At 43.1% G+C, this 16,089-nt stretch overlaps 1 protein-coding gene across 1 annotated transcript; it reads right to left on the bottom strand.

The window, feature by feature from the left end:
- Positions 1 to 1,811: 1,811 nt before the first annotated feature.
- On the bottom strand, positions 1,812 to 7,095 carry LOC135056529 (uncharacterized). Its single transcript, XM_063961830.1, has one exon. The coding sequence runs from the start codon at positions 7,002 to 7,004 to the stop codon at positions 2,976 to 2,978; it is 4,029 nt and encodes a 1,342-aa protein (XP_063817900.1). The 5' UTR covers positions 7,005 to 7,095; the 3' UTR covers positions 1,812 to 2,975.
- Positions 7,096 to 16,089: the final 8,994 nt, after the last annotated feature.

Genomic DNA, 16,089 nt, shown 5'->3' with positions numbered 1-16,089 from the left:
TAGACACCACTGAGGGAATACATACTTTTTACTAGTGGCTGGATTTCAGCCACCAGTATGCCGGCAGTGGGGCTAGCGCTAGAAAGCCCCTTGTGGGCTCACTGTTCTCGCCACGCTGTGGGCACGGTGGCTTGCTGCGCTCGCCACAGGTTATATTCTCCCTCTATGCGTGTCATGGACACCCATAGAGGGAGAAAAGCCTGTGGCACCGTTATTTCGGCGGCAGCATTTTACTGCCTGTCGGAATTCCGCCAATCACCTGACAGGCGGTCTGGTGATTGCCTCCCCCAGTGGGTACCTGACGTAAATTAGTAAATGATGAAGCAAGTCAGAACATTGCAGTTCTTAAGCTCTTCTGAAACATCATTTTGTCTAAGGAAACTATTTAGCTTTGCATGAGTAATTCTGCTGACACTGGGAATAATGACAAATGTTACTCTGTCATTAGCAGTTGTGAGGTAAACAAACTCACGCATGTACACAATTGCAGAGACTCATCCAGTGGACTGGTGACTATGATGTAACCGTTGTGGGTAATATTTTTCTTAATTGCAGGCGATAAGAAAACATCTACATTGTGGGTAATAATGATAAATAAGCAATAATATGGCAAATCATCTCTCATGTTTCAATATAACAAACTTACGTAAGCGAAAATAAGTTTGAATTTTCAGTTCATCGTGATAATAATAATAATAATAATAATAATAATAATAATTTATCGCTGTTCAGGCAATACTGGCCTGGAGTGGTAAGAGTTAAAGTTCCACTTCACTGGGTCAGTGGCTGTACTTATTGCATTCACAAGCTGTAGTTAAGCTTCTTACATGAGTAGTGAAATTTTTTTTTTTTTTAATTCAACAAAAAAAGGTTTAAATTGTCTATAAAAAGGTGTTGGGTATGCATGATCGCCGCTGGGGATCCTGACGGTCAGCATACCGACCGTGGGATCCCGGCAGCAGAATTCCGACTGGGGGGGGGTGAGAGCGCAACAAGCCCCTTGCAGTCTTGGTGGCGAGCTGTGCTCGCCACAGGTTCTATTCCCACACTATGGGTGTCATGGACACCCACGAGTGGGATAAGTCTCTGCAAGTCGGCATGCCGACTGTCGGGATTTAGAGGAGGGTGGGATGTAGCCATCGGTAATGTGACCGGCGGTCTCTTAACCGCCTGTCACATAACTACATCCCGTTTTAGGTTACACTTATGTTGTACTTATAGTACACTATATGGTCAGTAGACATCTTTGTTACCCACAGTGGGGACATCAGCCACTGCAGATATTACAGCAAATTGGAAATTGACCCCAGTTTACAGCATTAACTTGAATGGCTTCAACCATGGGGAGGGAGAATAAATGTCGGTATGCCGGCTGTCGGGATTCCGGTGCCGGTATACTGGGCGCCGGGATCCCGACAGCCGGCATACTGAAGACCACCCTTCAACCATGCAGGTGATCAGTTCTTCTAAGTAATCCACAGCATACAAAGTAAATCACAAAAAAATAAAAATAAAGCATAATGCAATACATATGGGGGGTAATTCCAAGTTGATCGCAGCAGGATTTTTGTTAGCAATTGGGCAAAACCATGTGCAGTACAGGGGAGGCATATATAACATTTGCAGAGAGAGTTAGATTTGGGTGGGGTGTGTTCAATCTGCAATCTAATTTGCAGTGTAAAAATAAAGCAGCCAGTATTTACCCTGCACAGAAATAAAATGACCCACCCAAATCTAACTCTCTCTGCACATGTTATATCTGCTTCCCCTGCAGTGCACATGGTTTTGCCCAATTGCTATCAAAAATCCTGCTGCGATCAACTTGGAATTACCCCCATGGTTTCAACTATTGCTGCATATGTTATTTAGACCTTTCTTGCATTTTTTATTTGATGAGCAGGGAAACCACCTTTGCTACTTCACATTTTATCAAAATACATTCAGGCAGTTTTTACATTTTTTTTTTTAACAATGTGACATCGTTGTCAGCACACCTGCTAGCACAGAAGACATATTATTACTGTTTTTCCTAACACACCATTCTGTTTCAAAACTAAAATAAATTAATATCTGATTAAAATATTGTTAACACATTATCTTAACGACCTGTTTCCACTTATTTAAATCTTTTTTCTCCTTTTAAACATGTGGTGACACATAATGACACACAAGGTAATATTAGCTCTTCAGCAGTTTATACAGTCAGGAGTTACTGTATTGTGTTTGAAAATATTGATAGTGTTGTCCTGTAGTACATGTCATATCTGTAAAGGATACTGCCGACTGCTACCGTGTCACAGTAATGGCCTCTTCTAGCATAATATGGATAGTACTTCCCACTATAGTATAGCTGGTAAACCTAATGTTCTCCAGGAATTTAGGGCAATGTGCAGAATTTCTGCGAGCCTGCCCGTATTTTTAAAGCAGCAATAATTTACAAGGCAAAATCGACCTAGTTTTGCCTTGTGAGTGATTGGTGCTTTAAATATGTGGGCAGTCTCTGAGAAATTCCCAAACAGTCCGCACATCCCAGGCTACTACATATTGCCCATAATGTTTTACAGGATCGGTATGTGATCCCGCCGCACGGGATGCCGAATGTCAGTATACCGACACCGGCATCCCGTGCAGCAGAATGCCGGCAGGGAGGCGAGCCCAATGAAGCCCCTTGTGGGCTCGGTGGCAAGCAGAGCTTGCCACAGGTTCTATTCTCCCTCTGTGGGTGTCGTGGACACTCATAGAAGGGGATTTACCTACCTCGCCGGTATTCTGGCGGCGGTATGATGCCCCTGTCGGGATCCCGGCGGCGGTATTAAGACAGCCGGGATCCCGATGAGCGGTGTGCTAACCGCATACCTGTTTAACTGTATAGTCTTTGTTGCTCTTTTTTAAATCCTTTTGAAATAATTAGATAGTTTGTATAGAATAGATTTTACAATGCAAATAATTATATATTCAACAAGCTCTTAAACAATTTAAACAGATGTTTGTGATATTGACCCACGCAGAGTTAACACAACAGGACAAGGGTAGCCTACTCCATGGGTGGGGACTCCACTAAAAGTGGCCGACTCAAACACTGCTTTTCCATTTTCCACTGAAAAGCGTGCAGTTGTTTCCCTATTTACACAGTAGATGGCATCATCCAGCACAGCACATCTGAAGGGAACCTTGCTTCCTGGAAAAGTTGTTGTATATTCACTCCAAACCTTGGTAGTAGTATTGTACTTGAAAATATTTACGGTCGAGTTCTTGTATATGTCAAATCTATAAAGGATATTGCCAACCGCTACCATGTCACAAGAACGGCCCTTGCTGGCATTAAATGGACATTCTTCCCACTGGTCACGACTGGGTTTATACTTTAGTAGCCGATAAAATAAATGTCCTCCTGAGATATAAATTTCTCCTCCGCAGGCTGCAGCTTCATGTGCTACAGCAAATGAGCCTTTTGGAAGGGGAGCTGCAAAGGTCCATTTGTTTGACCTTGGATCATATTTCTCCATTGTATGCAAGCACTCTCCACCAATGGCATATAGGTAGCCATCAAGTGGGATGAGCTTCAGTTGGGACCTTGCTTGTATCATTGGTGCGAGCTGGGTCCAGATATCAGTTAGAGGATTATAACAAAATAATTTGTTGGAACATACTGAGCTTCCTTTGGTCTTCTGGATGCCTCCTGCAATGAACAGGTAGTTGTACATGGAACATATGCTACAGCCCTTAAGACAGGCTTCCTCTGGGATACTGGTTACTCTCTTCCATTGATTTGTTTCCAGATCTAATGAGTAAAGCTGAGCTTTGCATTGAGCTTGATCTGTCGCCACTGAACATTTGATATTTGTATTCAAGTCAAATATACTCTTCGTTTCAACTATACAAAGAGACAAATGACCCCTCATTCTTAATTGAAGGATCCTCTCTCTCTCTAAGCCACTTAAATGACCATAAATAGCAGAGTTCTTTAGCACATTTAGGTAATTGTCACTTATTACTGTGTAAACCGATTTAAGAAGTTCTGGGACAGAGTTCTTTCTTGCTAACTTTAACAATTGTAGGCAGTTTCCCAGTGTTAGCTGAAACCTCTTTGATTCATCTATATACTGCAGACCTGTTGGAATGCATATAAAAGTTCCTCTTGCTACTTCTTCAACTGGTCCATTCTCTAAAGAATGAAGTTGTGATGAGTAATATTCCGTCAGCAAACATAACATGCTTTGTGCTTTGTTTTTCAGTGTGGGTCCCTGACGTGATGGTCCAAAATTAATGTTATCGCAGCTCTTAGTCATTAGGGCCAGTTTCATTTTAGCAACGGATTGGTAATTTGGTAACATTAGCTCTGGGTTTTCAGCAATTTTGGACATCATTTTTTTGGGGGAAATGGAAAAGTCATCTGCCTTCACTGCACACACTGGTTTCATATTATCAAATGGTAATGACTTATATTTTTCCTGTTTATGACTAGGAATGGAGTTACAACTTTTAAAGTCATTTCGCTGGTCTTTCTCAAAACATGTAATATTGGAACTTAAAAACGTCTCATCAAGGCTATTACTCTGCTCTGCATTTTCAGTAGGTAGCAACAAGGAATCAACCATGTCAAATGTTTTTTGTACACCAGCTACACTAAGGCTTCCTGTGACGATATTAGATTCCCCATTTAATATTTCAGTACATAGCTTTTGTTCCATTATATGTGTTTCCTTCATAACTGGTGGAGGAGTATTATTGTCATTGCAGAAATATGGATGCCCCCAACTGGGGAATTCTTTAATAGGCAATGTAGTGTTCTGAAAGAAAGCTGACAAGGTTTTAGTAATGCTTGCCCGTTGGTCTTTACCAAAGTTGTCTCCTAGTTTATACATATTTGAAGTATTACAAACAATGTTAGCATCTGGACATTTGTGACTGTTGCTGAAACATCCATTAGGGATGATTGAATAACATTCCTGTGTACTGGTATTCTGGTATTCCTCTTCATGTTTATGCAAATTATGGAGTAACTTTTTATTCTCTGTATTATTCATTGATGTAATGCTTGAAACGAAATCAGTCTTTGTGATCGTTTTTGAATTGAATGTATCAAGAGTGGAAGGATCTCGTAGAGAATTATTAGTTGTTCTGGTGATATATTTAGGCTCATCATATGTGGTATTGCATGAAGTAGGACTTACCACAGAACTTTCCACATCAGCATCAAGTCCTTTAAATGTTCTTTCTAAACTAAGATCTTCAAAGAAATCTTCAGACATCTTTTTATTCTTTGAAAGCAAAGCGCTGTCTTCTGTGTAGTCCTGACATTGCTTTTTCTCTCTAAAATTATTAACTGAGTTTCCAGATGCATGGAAATCCCATGGGTACATCAGGTCAATGTATTCTGTAGAATTATATACTGTGGTAGTACTCCATTTGAGTACATTGCTGTTGTCATGATGACAAAATGTGTTGTTTGTGTTGCTTCTAACCATACTTTTTAATGCAACACACTTAGATGAGTGAAACCGTTTGCTTTGGTTTTGAGAATGGCTTTCAATCTGACCATCTACTGGAGAAGTCTCTTCTTTGTTCTTTCCATTATGACTATTAAGAGAAACCTTCGTTGATAGAAAGAACATTATGTTTGCAGTGTCAATATTTTCTTTATCAGTCATGTGCTGTTCTACCGCATGCATAGAACCTAGAATAGAGCTTTTATTAGAAGCTTTCAATTGTTCCTGTACTTCTTTGAATTTTCCATCTGTAAAAAGTATTTCCTTCCTAATGTCTGATTGGCTTGAACATGCAATATTAGCATCCAGTTTATGGTGGAATGTTTCATGTTGAGAGAACTCTTTACACCTTTCCTTTGTTAATATGACATCTTCATTTGCTGTGGACAAGGTTGGGGTTGTCTGTTTTACATCTGCAGGTCCATGTGCATTATCAAAGCTACTTTTTATCATGAGTTTTGGATGTTTGTCAGAAAATTGACTATGAATAGGCATGCATGTATTGGTAATTATATTCTCCTCTAATTTGGAGAGACGCGGAGTACATATGATTTTATGTCCTTCTCTTTCATAGTTAGATCTTATAATATTGTCTTGTACATTTTGACCCATAGTTGAGCTCCATACATCATATTTATTCTCCACCAAGTATTTTGAATAGTTCACCATATTTGTCTTTGCATCACAATTTAAAATTCCAACTTTTTTATAAGTGTCCATATTAAATGTATCTCCAGACAAACTCAAGCTTACAGGTCTGTGCTTTAAAAACATCTCAGAGACTTTGTTGCCATGACCAATTAGCTCTTGTTGACACCCTAGAGACTCCACATTCATATCCTCAATGCACTCACCATTGCCTGAACTTGTTTCAAAGCTGCTCTCCATCACCTGAACTCTCTCTGAACTTTCAAAATATGGAACATCACACCTGTGTGTGCAGCAGCTAGTGGACACATGTGTCTGTGCATCACTTGTTGTTAGGTCCATAAAGTCTGGTGTCAAGGCTGGCATATTCTCAGCTGCTTCTCCTAATTTCAGCAAAGAACATTGAGGCTCAGCAATAGTACTTAGTGTGCAGGAAACTGGAGTTAGCATTCCTGATTCTCTCTTGTCTGGAGAAAAGTCACCATAAATGTTTAATGACAGCTCTTTCCTATCTTCCTGGACGTCATCATTAACTTGAGAAACACAGGATGTATTTAGAGCACATCTTGAGATTCCAGGTAGCTGACAGTGATATGGTAAATGTGTCAAGTCTATTTCAACCCCATCACTGACCTGTGGTACATGTGTAGTCTCTCCTGGTACTTCATCAGGCACTTTAGGATCATTCTTTAGGGAGTTTTGATTCCTCTGTAGGTCTGGCTCATCATCCACAGTTTTTGTCACCTTGCTGTCACGTAGAATAAACCATTTGATGGCTACAGCCATGGCAGCCGCTAGAGCAAATGCCCCCAGGGCATGAACAACAGCTGGGATACCCTGGCTTGGTACAGAGTCTTTTCCGTCCATTGTTGTCGGTATGGGCACCACCGTATTCCAGGCTCATGCAGACTGCAGACAACAAGAGATGCAATATCAGAGTATAAATAAGAGGTTTGCTTTTATCTGTTAGATTCCAATAAATGAAGAAGTCTGGTACTGTAGCTTCTTGTCGCTTGTGGTGCATCTCTGTTACTGTATTGCACAATGATCCTCTCCTGTTATTTCTTTTCTGGCAGCACCTACTGGTAATGTGATCAAGGCAGAAGACTGTACTTAAGGTAGATCTCTAAATACCTCCCAATGATAAAAGCAATGGACTTTTTCAGGCAAATATTCAAAGTTGTATTATATTATTATTATTATTAGTGTTGTTGTTGTTGTTATGATAATGATGATGATGATGATGATGCAGTAAAATAATATTTTACAATAGTGATCTCTACTTCTTATGGTTTTCTGGGAAGTTGTTACTTAATAATACTGCATGTTATTGCAGACTGCAGTTTTTTTTTCTTGTGAGAGTTTGTGTTAAATACCTTTCATCATCCGAGGAACCTTGTGTCAACCTTGAACAGATTGCTGCACTGAAAAGTTAAGGGCTATTAGGGCTAATTCAGGTTGGATTGCAATACGCGATCCAACTGCAAAAACTACCAAGAGGATGCGGGGCGCATGCACAGGGCCATTGGCGTTTCTATAATGGGTGCAGTGTGTGCGGTTCACACGGGCCCCTGAGTCCCGGGCAGGGAAGGCCCACACCACCCCCAATTCTCCTATACTAACCTTTCCGGAGTCCATCACTGACCGTGTGTGGGCCCCCTCCTCTCCCGTAGCAGTCGCGCCGCTGCTAGTGCACTGACCACAAGAGACTCTGGCGCAGTGCCAGAGTCTACAGCGCATGCGCAGGACTCCAAAAAAATGTCGCGGTGGCCATTTTTCGGAGTTCTACGCATGCTCTGTAGACTCCGATGAGCGGTCCACAGCATGCGATCCAAAGGATTGCAAATTCTGCTACTTAAGAGAATTTGCAATCCTTACTGAATCAGATCCATAGTCAGGGCTGTAGCTAAGGGTGTGCAAGCAGTTGCGGCACACAGAGTGCAGAGCTCTGAAAGCTGTGCTGTTGCTGCTCCACGGCCCTTGACTGTGGCTAACAAGGTGCATGGATTTGCACCCTGCACCCACTATTGCTGTGGCAGTGCACCCCGAAGTTTCCTTTGGTAGCCACTCGCAATGCCATCTGTACAGCCACTCGGAATGTACTCAGAATGCACGGAGCTGTGCTGCACTTCCCCGCTGCTGGCGGCCACACCCCCTCTTCATAATGTCATGATAACATGTGCTTGGGGGATGGGACCAGCACAGGACACTCTGGAGCCCTGTTACGGCGCTGACTGTAGTGTCCACCCATGTGACCTTACAAATGTGTTTATGTTTGGATTCTCATAGAAAATGTATATATTTAAAATAAAACAAAACAAACATATTTACTCTGAAAATAAATGTCACACATAGAGAACAATAGGGTAGATGTATGAAGCAGTCAAACGAGTGGAGAAGTAAGCAACTGGAGAAGTTGCATATGGCAACCAATCAGCTGCTATGTATAATTTTATGTAAGGCACTGGATGTTACTTCAAAGCTGATTGGTTGCTATGGGCAACTTCTCCACTGGCACCCTTCCCCACTCTTTTCACTGCTTCATATATCTCCCCTCAATGTTCTTCCTCTACGGCTCAGATGAAGACCACTGATTTAGGGCTCTATTTATGAATTTCTCCAAATCTTTTACAAAAATTCTAATTTTTGTATTTAATTAAATTAGTAATGTATCCGCCAACAACACACCTGCAAGACTGTTCTCTTACATGCGAACACATTTTGCCACCCAGTTGCCACTCAGAACTGCCCATTTAGTGTCCACAGAGAAACGGCTGAGATCCGAGCAACACTAAAATGTGTACATTCCCAAAGATGCAGCTTAGGACACATGAGCAGTAAGCATACACATTGCTAGATGTGGCCACATACAACTCAGAATCACACCCTCATTGTCTACATTATGGGATAGTGCTGCTTGCAAACTAAATGTATTTATTTGCCATGCGGTAAAGGCTCTTTGGGACATACCATTTCATTCACTCAAATAAAAACATGAAAAAATACAAATACTTTTATAATTCAAGGCAGATCCTATTCCTGACAGTTTAAAATACTGTAAAACATTATAGGGGCAATTCAGTGGTTGTTTGGGCACCCACTGGCAGCTGTTCAAATATTCTGACGTTCAGGCGTGACTTCTGCCAGTGCCAACATTTCTGTTCACAGCTTTCCAAGGTGGTGGGCAGAAATGTGCGAAGTGTCCTGTTTGGGCTCCCAAAAGTCGAGTTTAGACGCTTTGCGCATTTAAACCCAGTGCTTTTGGATGTGTCAGAATTAATGGGTACCCGATCAGAACAACAATTGAATTGCTCCAATGGGCGACCATTACTTTGGGTGTCCAAAAAAATAATTGAAACTAATTTGCTCTGGTATTGCAGAACCTTAAACACTGGTTGGGAGTACTGTCTAATACCGCTTTCAGATTGCAAACCCAGGTCAGACCCGGCTTTTGAACCCAGGTCCGACCCGAGTCTGAGCAGATTATTCCCGGGGTTATTACTGGGTTGGTGCCTTTCACACTGAACCCGGGTCACCCATGTAAAACACTGTGATGTGATTTAAAATGGACTTTTCTGGCTCACATTGATGAGGTTTCAAAGGAAATAAAAGGAGGGGCTGGGGACTGCTCTGAGCAAACACATAAACAGCCAATCAGCATCTTTTTCTGAGACCCGAGTTAAATATCTCTGGTCAGAGGATTTCACACTGCACAATGACCCGGGTCCAACCCCTTCTTTAAACCCTGGTTGAAATGCCGGGTTGCTCGACCCGGGTTATTCACTTTGGCGCTTTAGCACTACACGGCAACAACCCAGCAATAACCCGGGATATTTTTGCAATGTGAAAGGGGTATTAGTGAGGTATTTGTGGTCATCTTTGAAAGTTATTCATTTTCTGCTGTTTTTTCTTATAAGACTTTGTAGCTGTGTTTATAATTTAGAGCATTATTACAATTTATTTGGAAAACTCAGTCTACCTTAACAGCAGCACCTTCCTATTCAGATGCACGTAGTCAGGTGTATCATTACAGGAGTCACAGGTGTGTCATGTTACCATTGTTTATCTCTCAAGTGCAAGGCCCAAGGGAAAGAAATGCTGTCAGTATGTAGACTGTAGTCAGCCAGTTCAGATAATGATCGCTTATACAGAATAGCATGTTTTCCAATATGGTGTATGGTGTCATGCATCATGGAATGCAGTACAGTTGTTTCCCTACACCATCTACAGTGACAGTTCTATCAACTTTATTTAGATAGGACAGACAGGTTTCTATACTGCAAACATATATCCAGTGCTCCAGTTATCATTTACTAGAGAATTTCTGTTATATACGTTATATGTAACAGACTTGTGCAGAGGTCTTCATTCCAGCTTTAGCCTATATACAGTATAGTTATTTGGAAATCCCTAATGACTTCTAGAGTAGACTGACTACACAGAAACACACCTTCTTCAGCTACAGTTCTTTCAACCATGCTGCCTGCCTTGACCCTGCATAGGGCTCACACGTCTCATGGGCTTATATGCCATTTTCCAGTTGGTACCAACAGGGAGGGGCCACAGGTGGGGTATGCACTGTATAGCAAATATGCAGGGCATTGTGACTATATTGGAGGTGGGGGGGGGGGGGGCAAGTTAAGGGGCCATAGATATTGTTAAGTGCATTAGGCATACCAGTTTCTGCTTTGGGAAGAACATACATGTAAACATTCTCAGTGTTGGACTGGGGAATGAAGGGCCCACCGGGGGAATGCTGTTGTAGGGGCCCATGCTTAAGGGTGTGGCCAGCCACCACAGAGGTTTGGCTAACCATTACAGAATACATGTTCTGTGCCCCTTGATAAATATATAATAAATAGTGATGAGCGGGTTCGGTTCCTCGGAAACCGAACCCCCCCAAACTTCACCCATTTTACACGGGTCCGAGGCATACTCGGATTCTCCCGTATGGCTCGGTTTACCCGAGCGCGCCCGAACGTCATCATCCCGCTGTCGGATTCTCTCGAGATTCGGATTCTATATAAGCAGCCGCGCGTCGCCGCCATTTTCACTCGTGCATTGGAAATGTTAGGGAGAGGACGTGGCTGGCGTCCTCTCCGTTTATTAATAATATTTGTGCTTATTGCTTAATTGTGGGGACTGGGGAGCAGCTGTATTATATAGGAAGAGTACAGTGCAGAGTTTTGCTGACAGTGACCACCAGTATACGTTGTCTGCCTGAAAAACACTCCATATCTGTGCTCAGTGTGCTGCATATATCTGTGCTCACACTGCTTAATTGTGGGGACTGGGGAGCAACTGTATTATATAGGAGGAGTACAGTGCAGAGTTTTGCTGACAGTGACCACCAGTATACGTTGTCTGCCTGAAAAACACTCCATATCTGTGCTCAGTGTGCTGCATATATCTGTGCTCACACTGCTTTATTGTGGGCACTGGGGACCACCAGTATTGTATAGGAGGAGTACAGTGCAGAGTTTTGCTGACGGTGACCACCAGTATACGTTGTCTGCCTGAAAAACACTCCATATCTGTGCTCAGTGTGCTGCATATATCTGTGCTCACACTGCTTAATTGTGGGGACTGGGGAGCAGCTGTATTATATAGGAGGAGTACAGTGCAGAGTTTTGCTGACGGTGACCACCAGTATACGTTGTCTGCCTGAAAAACACTCCATATCTGTGCTCAGTGTGCTGCATATATCTGTGCTCACACTGCTTAATTGTGGGGACTGGGGAGCAGCTGTATTATATAGGAGGAGTACAGTGCAGAGTTTTGCTGACAGTGACCACCAGTATATGTTGTCTGCCTGAAAAACACTCCATATCTGTGCTTGGTGTGCTGCATATATCTGTGCTCACACTGCTTTATTGTGGGGACTGGGGACCACCAGTATATTATATAGGTGGAGTACAGTGCAGAGTTTTGCTGACAGTGACCACCAGTATATATAGCAGTACGGTATGGAAGGCCACTGCTCTACCTACCTCTGTGTCGTCAAGTATACTATCCATCCATACCTGTGGTACATTTCAGTTGTGCGCAGTATATATAGTAGTAGGCCATTGCTATTGATACTGGCATATAATTCCACACATTAAAAAATAAAGAACAAAAATGTGGAGGTTAAAATAGGGAAAGATCAAGTTCCACTTCCACCTCGTGCTGAAGCTGCTGCCACTAGTCATGGCCGAGACGATGAAATGCCATCAACGTCGTCTGCCAAGGCCGATGCCCAATGTCATAGTAGAGAGCATGAAAAATCCAAAAAACAAAAGTTCAGTAAAATGACCCAAAAATCAAAATTGAAAGCGTCTGATGAGAAGCGTAAACTTGCCAATATGCCATTTACGGCACGGAGTGGCAAGGAACGGCTGAGGCCCTGGCCTATGTTCATGGCTAGTGGTTCAGATTCACAGGAGGATGGAAGCACTCATCCTCTCGCTAGAAAACTGCAGTGCCACTCCTAGATGGGCCAGGTGTTTGTGTCGGCCACTTGGGTCGCTTAGCTTAGTCACACAGCGACCTTGGTGCACCTCTTTTTTTCTTTGCATCATGTGGTGTTTGGGGACAATTTTTTTGAAGTGCCATCCTGTCTGACACTGCAGTGCCACTCCTAGATGGGCCATGTGTTTGTGTCGGCCACTTGTGTCGCTTAGCTTAGTCATACAGCGACCTTGGTGCGCCTCTTTTTTTCTTTGCATTATGTGCTGTTTGGGGACAATTTTTTTGAAGTGCCATCCTGTCTGACACTGCAGTGCCACTCCTAGATGGGCCAGGTGTTTGTGTCGGCCACTAGTGTCGCTTAGCTTAGTCACACAGCGACCTTGGTGCGCCTCTTTTTTTCTTTGCATCATGCGCTGTTTGGGGACACTTTTTTTGAAGTGCCATCCTGTCTGACACTGCAGTGCCACTCCTAGATGGGCCAGGTGTTTGTGTCGGCCACTTGTGTCGCTTAGCTTAGTCACACAGTGACCTTGGTGCGCCTCTTTTTTTCTTTGCATCATGCGCTGTTTGGGGACAATTTTTTTGAAGTGCCATCCTGTCTGACACTGCAGTGCCACTCCTAGATGGGCCAGGTGTTTGTGTCGGCCACTTGTGTCGCTTAGCTTAGCCATCCAGCGACCTTGGTGCAAATTTTAGGACTAAAAATAATATTGTGAGGTGTTCAGAATAGACTGAAAATGTGTGGAAATTATGGTTATTGAGGTTAATAATACTATGGGATCAAAATGACCCCCAAATTCTATGATTTAAGCTGTTTTTGAGGGTTTTTTGTAAAAAAACACCCGAATCCAAAACACACCCGAATCCGACAAAAAATTTTCAGGGAGGTTTTGCCAAAACGCGTCCGAATCCAAAACACGGCCGCGGAACCGAATCCAAAACCAAAACACAAAACCCGAAAAATTTCCGGTGCACATCACTAATAATAAACCATGTTCTTATGAAGTATAATGTAACATGTATAATGCATAATTCATGTGCACTAGGATAGAGACTGGAACCTGATCCCTAGAGGAGGAGGAGGGCCCACAGGTAGTGGGGCCTACCGGTGGTTTCCCCTGTTCCCCTGTGGGCCAGTCCGACTCTGAACACTCTACACATTCATTTACAGGATTATTGCAATGCTGGGAAGGCTAAAAGTGTAGCTTCAAAATATTGTCCATTAGAAATAAATAGAGCTGCATTTTCTGTCGTTCCACTGAATGCTTCTTTAAATGCTCTTCATTTTGAGACACATAATAGGTTTGAAATGCTACATAATCTGGAAACAGATAATACATTTCAAGTTTTCAGAACAGAGCAAAGAAACAAAACTTGATGATACACACTTTATAACAAAAGAGGAACTGATAAGTAAAAAAAGGAAAAAGGAGGGTATAAAACCCACAAAGAAACACCAAGAGACACCACTGAAGAACACCATATTGAACAGCAAAGCCGTACAATCACTTATTGGGCCTGATTCAGAGGTGCATATAGACGTGGCACTGGCTGCACATAGACGTGGCTACAGCTCCACCTTTTTCTGCAACAGCATTTGGCTCTTTATGCAAATGCCATAAAATGTTTCTCAGCCTACTAGGATGCCCACTGGAAGCACCATTAGTTGCCACATCAAAGACTGCACCAGCCCTATGGCAGATGTAATTTCACCGCCTAAACATGGCTTCCTGTGTCAGCGCAACTACGTCTTTAGATGCAGTTGCTGTCAGTGACACACCCGTGCCTGGCAAGCCACCCCCTGTTACCTCTCATGAGCGCCCAATGAAAATCTGTGTGCAAATGTGATCTGTGTCTCACAGTGGTAGCCATCGGGAACCATCAGTGCAACTTGCATGAAGAGACTGAAAACATTGGCTGTTTGCATCTGACATCACCACTGCATGCTCCACGGTGTATGTGATACACATACTGGGGGAAGGGGGGGGGGGCATGGTCACGCACACACATACAGTGGATCCTGCTGAGGGGGGACATGGTGATACACATACTGGGGAGGGGGGTGCATGGTGACACACACACTGGGGCCTTGGGTCATGGTGACACGCACGCACTCTGGTGGGGCCTGGGGTGTCAACAGTTAACATTTTCAGGCTCATCAAGGTGCAGAAATTGGGCAGCTGCGCATCCCTGAGTGGGGGCGCATCGGTTTGCACTCCCCACCCCTTTTCTCCATTATTCTGCATCTTCGAAGGGAAAGATGAGTGGCAGGCACGGAAGCCATATTTAATACATTTTACCCGGTCAATGAGAGATGAACCCCCTGATGTCTAGACCTCCCCGTCCCCAGCACCCCTGTAAGTTTGGTAAACACCATAGGCTATAGAGAAGCATGTTAGAGGGGAAGGACAGCTGCACTGCGATAGCGTACAGGGAATGAAAGGGGCGGTACTGGTCCTGCAGAAGCTGTCACCTAAGGGGAGGGCTCCACCTCCTCTTCTCCAGCTGGACCAACTCCCTCTTTGTTACAGGCCCACACTTACTGGTCGGTGTACAGTAATTTAATGAGTCAATCAGACTCCTTGTCAGTGCTGCTAATGTCCATGGCTGTGGGCCCTTTCACTGTCACGGGATGCAATGGTAGTTCCGCCACTGGCTTATAGCCAGTGGAACTTGCAGGAGGTGGAAGTTTATTATTTCAAGTTATTTCAGTGATGTGTGGGTGGAGACCCCAGTGTATTTCTTTGACCAGGGCCTAAAATGTTGACAAGACAGCCCTGGCTCCAAGTCAACAGATTTGTGGAGGTCCCTGGCAGTGAAGTGCAGTCAGATTGGGTCATGTCAGAGGCAGCCCTGCCAGCTTGTCATGGTGGGTATCAGCCAGAGGGTGACTCAAGGGGGTATACTTACTAAAGTTCAGGCTTACAGAAGTGGAAATATTGCCCATAGCAACCAATCACATTCTAGCTATTATCTTCTAGAAGGTGCTATATAAATGATAAGTAGAATCTGATAGGGGCTGCATCTCCACTTCTGGAAACCTGCACTTTAGTAACTATACCCAATAATGTAGCTGTGAGTGAGGCACCCATTTGCTCTCTGTGCTTGGATAGTGTGAGGTTTGTACCTCAGCCTGCGAAAACGCACAGATCTGAATTAGGCCCTTAGACCACTGGTTTTGGCAATTGTGCCAAGTTAAGCACAAACTGTATTACATATAAACTGCTCTAAAATTTGATACAGTAAACTGTCAGTCCCGGGCCCAACAATTTCTGATGGCAGCCCTGTGACAACCAATCACATTCTAGTTATCACGCATCTAGTACAGGCTAGAAAATTATACCTAGAATCTTAATAAATCTCCTAACAAGTCAGTAAAGAGTTGCAATCTAAAATCCCATTCATCTCTATTATAGTCCATCTAAAATCAATGGCAAATAAAAACATGCAGAGTAGTAATTTGTTATAAACATTTTTACATCATAATAAAACACAACAGATG

This window comes from Pseudophryne corroboree, chromosome 3 (genome assembly GCF_028390025.1).
Source record: "Pseudophryne corroboree isolate aPseCor3 chromosome 3, aPseCor3.hap2, whole genome shotgun sequence".
In the NCBI taxonomy this organism is placed as follows: domain Eukaryota; kingdom Metazoa; phylum Chordata; class Amphibia; order Anura; family Myobatrachidae; genus Pseudophryne; species Pseudophryne corroboree.
Note: the sequence above shows the minus strand (reverse complement) of the source record. Positions and strands in the feature narration are given on the sequence as shown.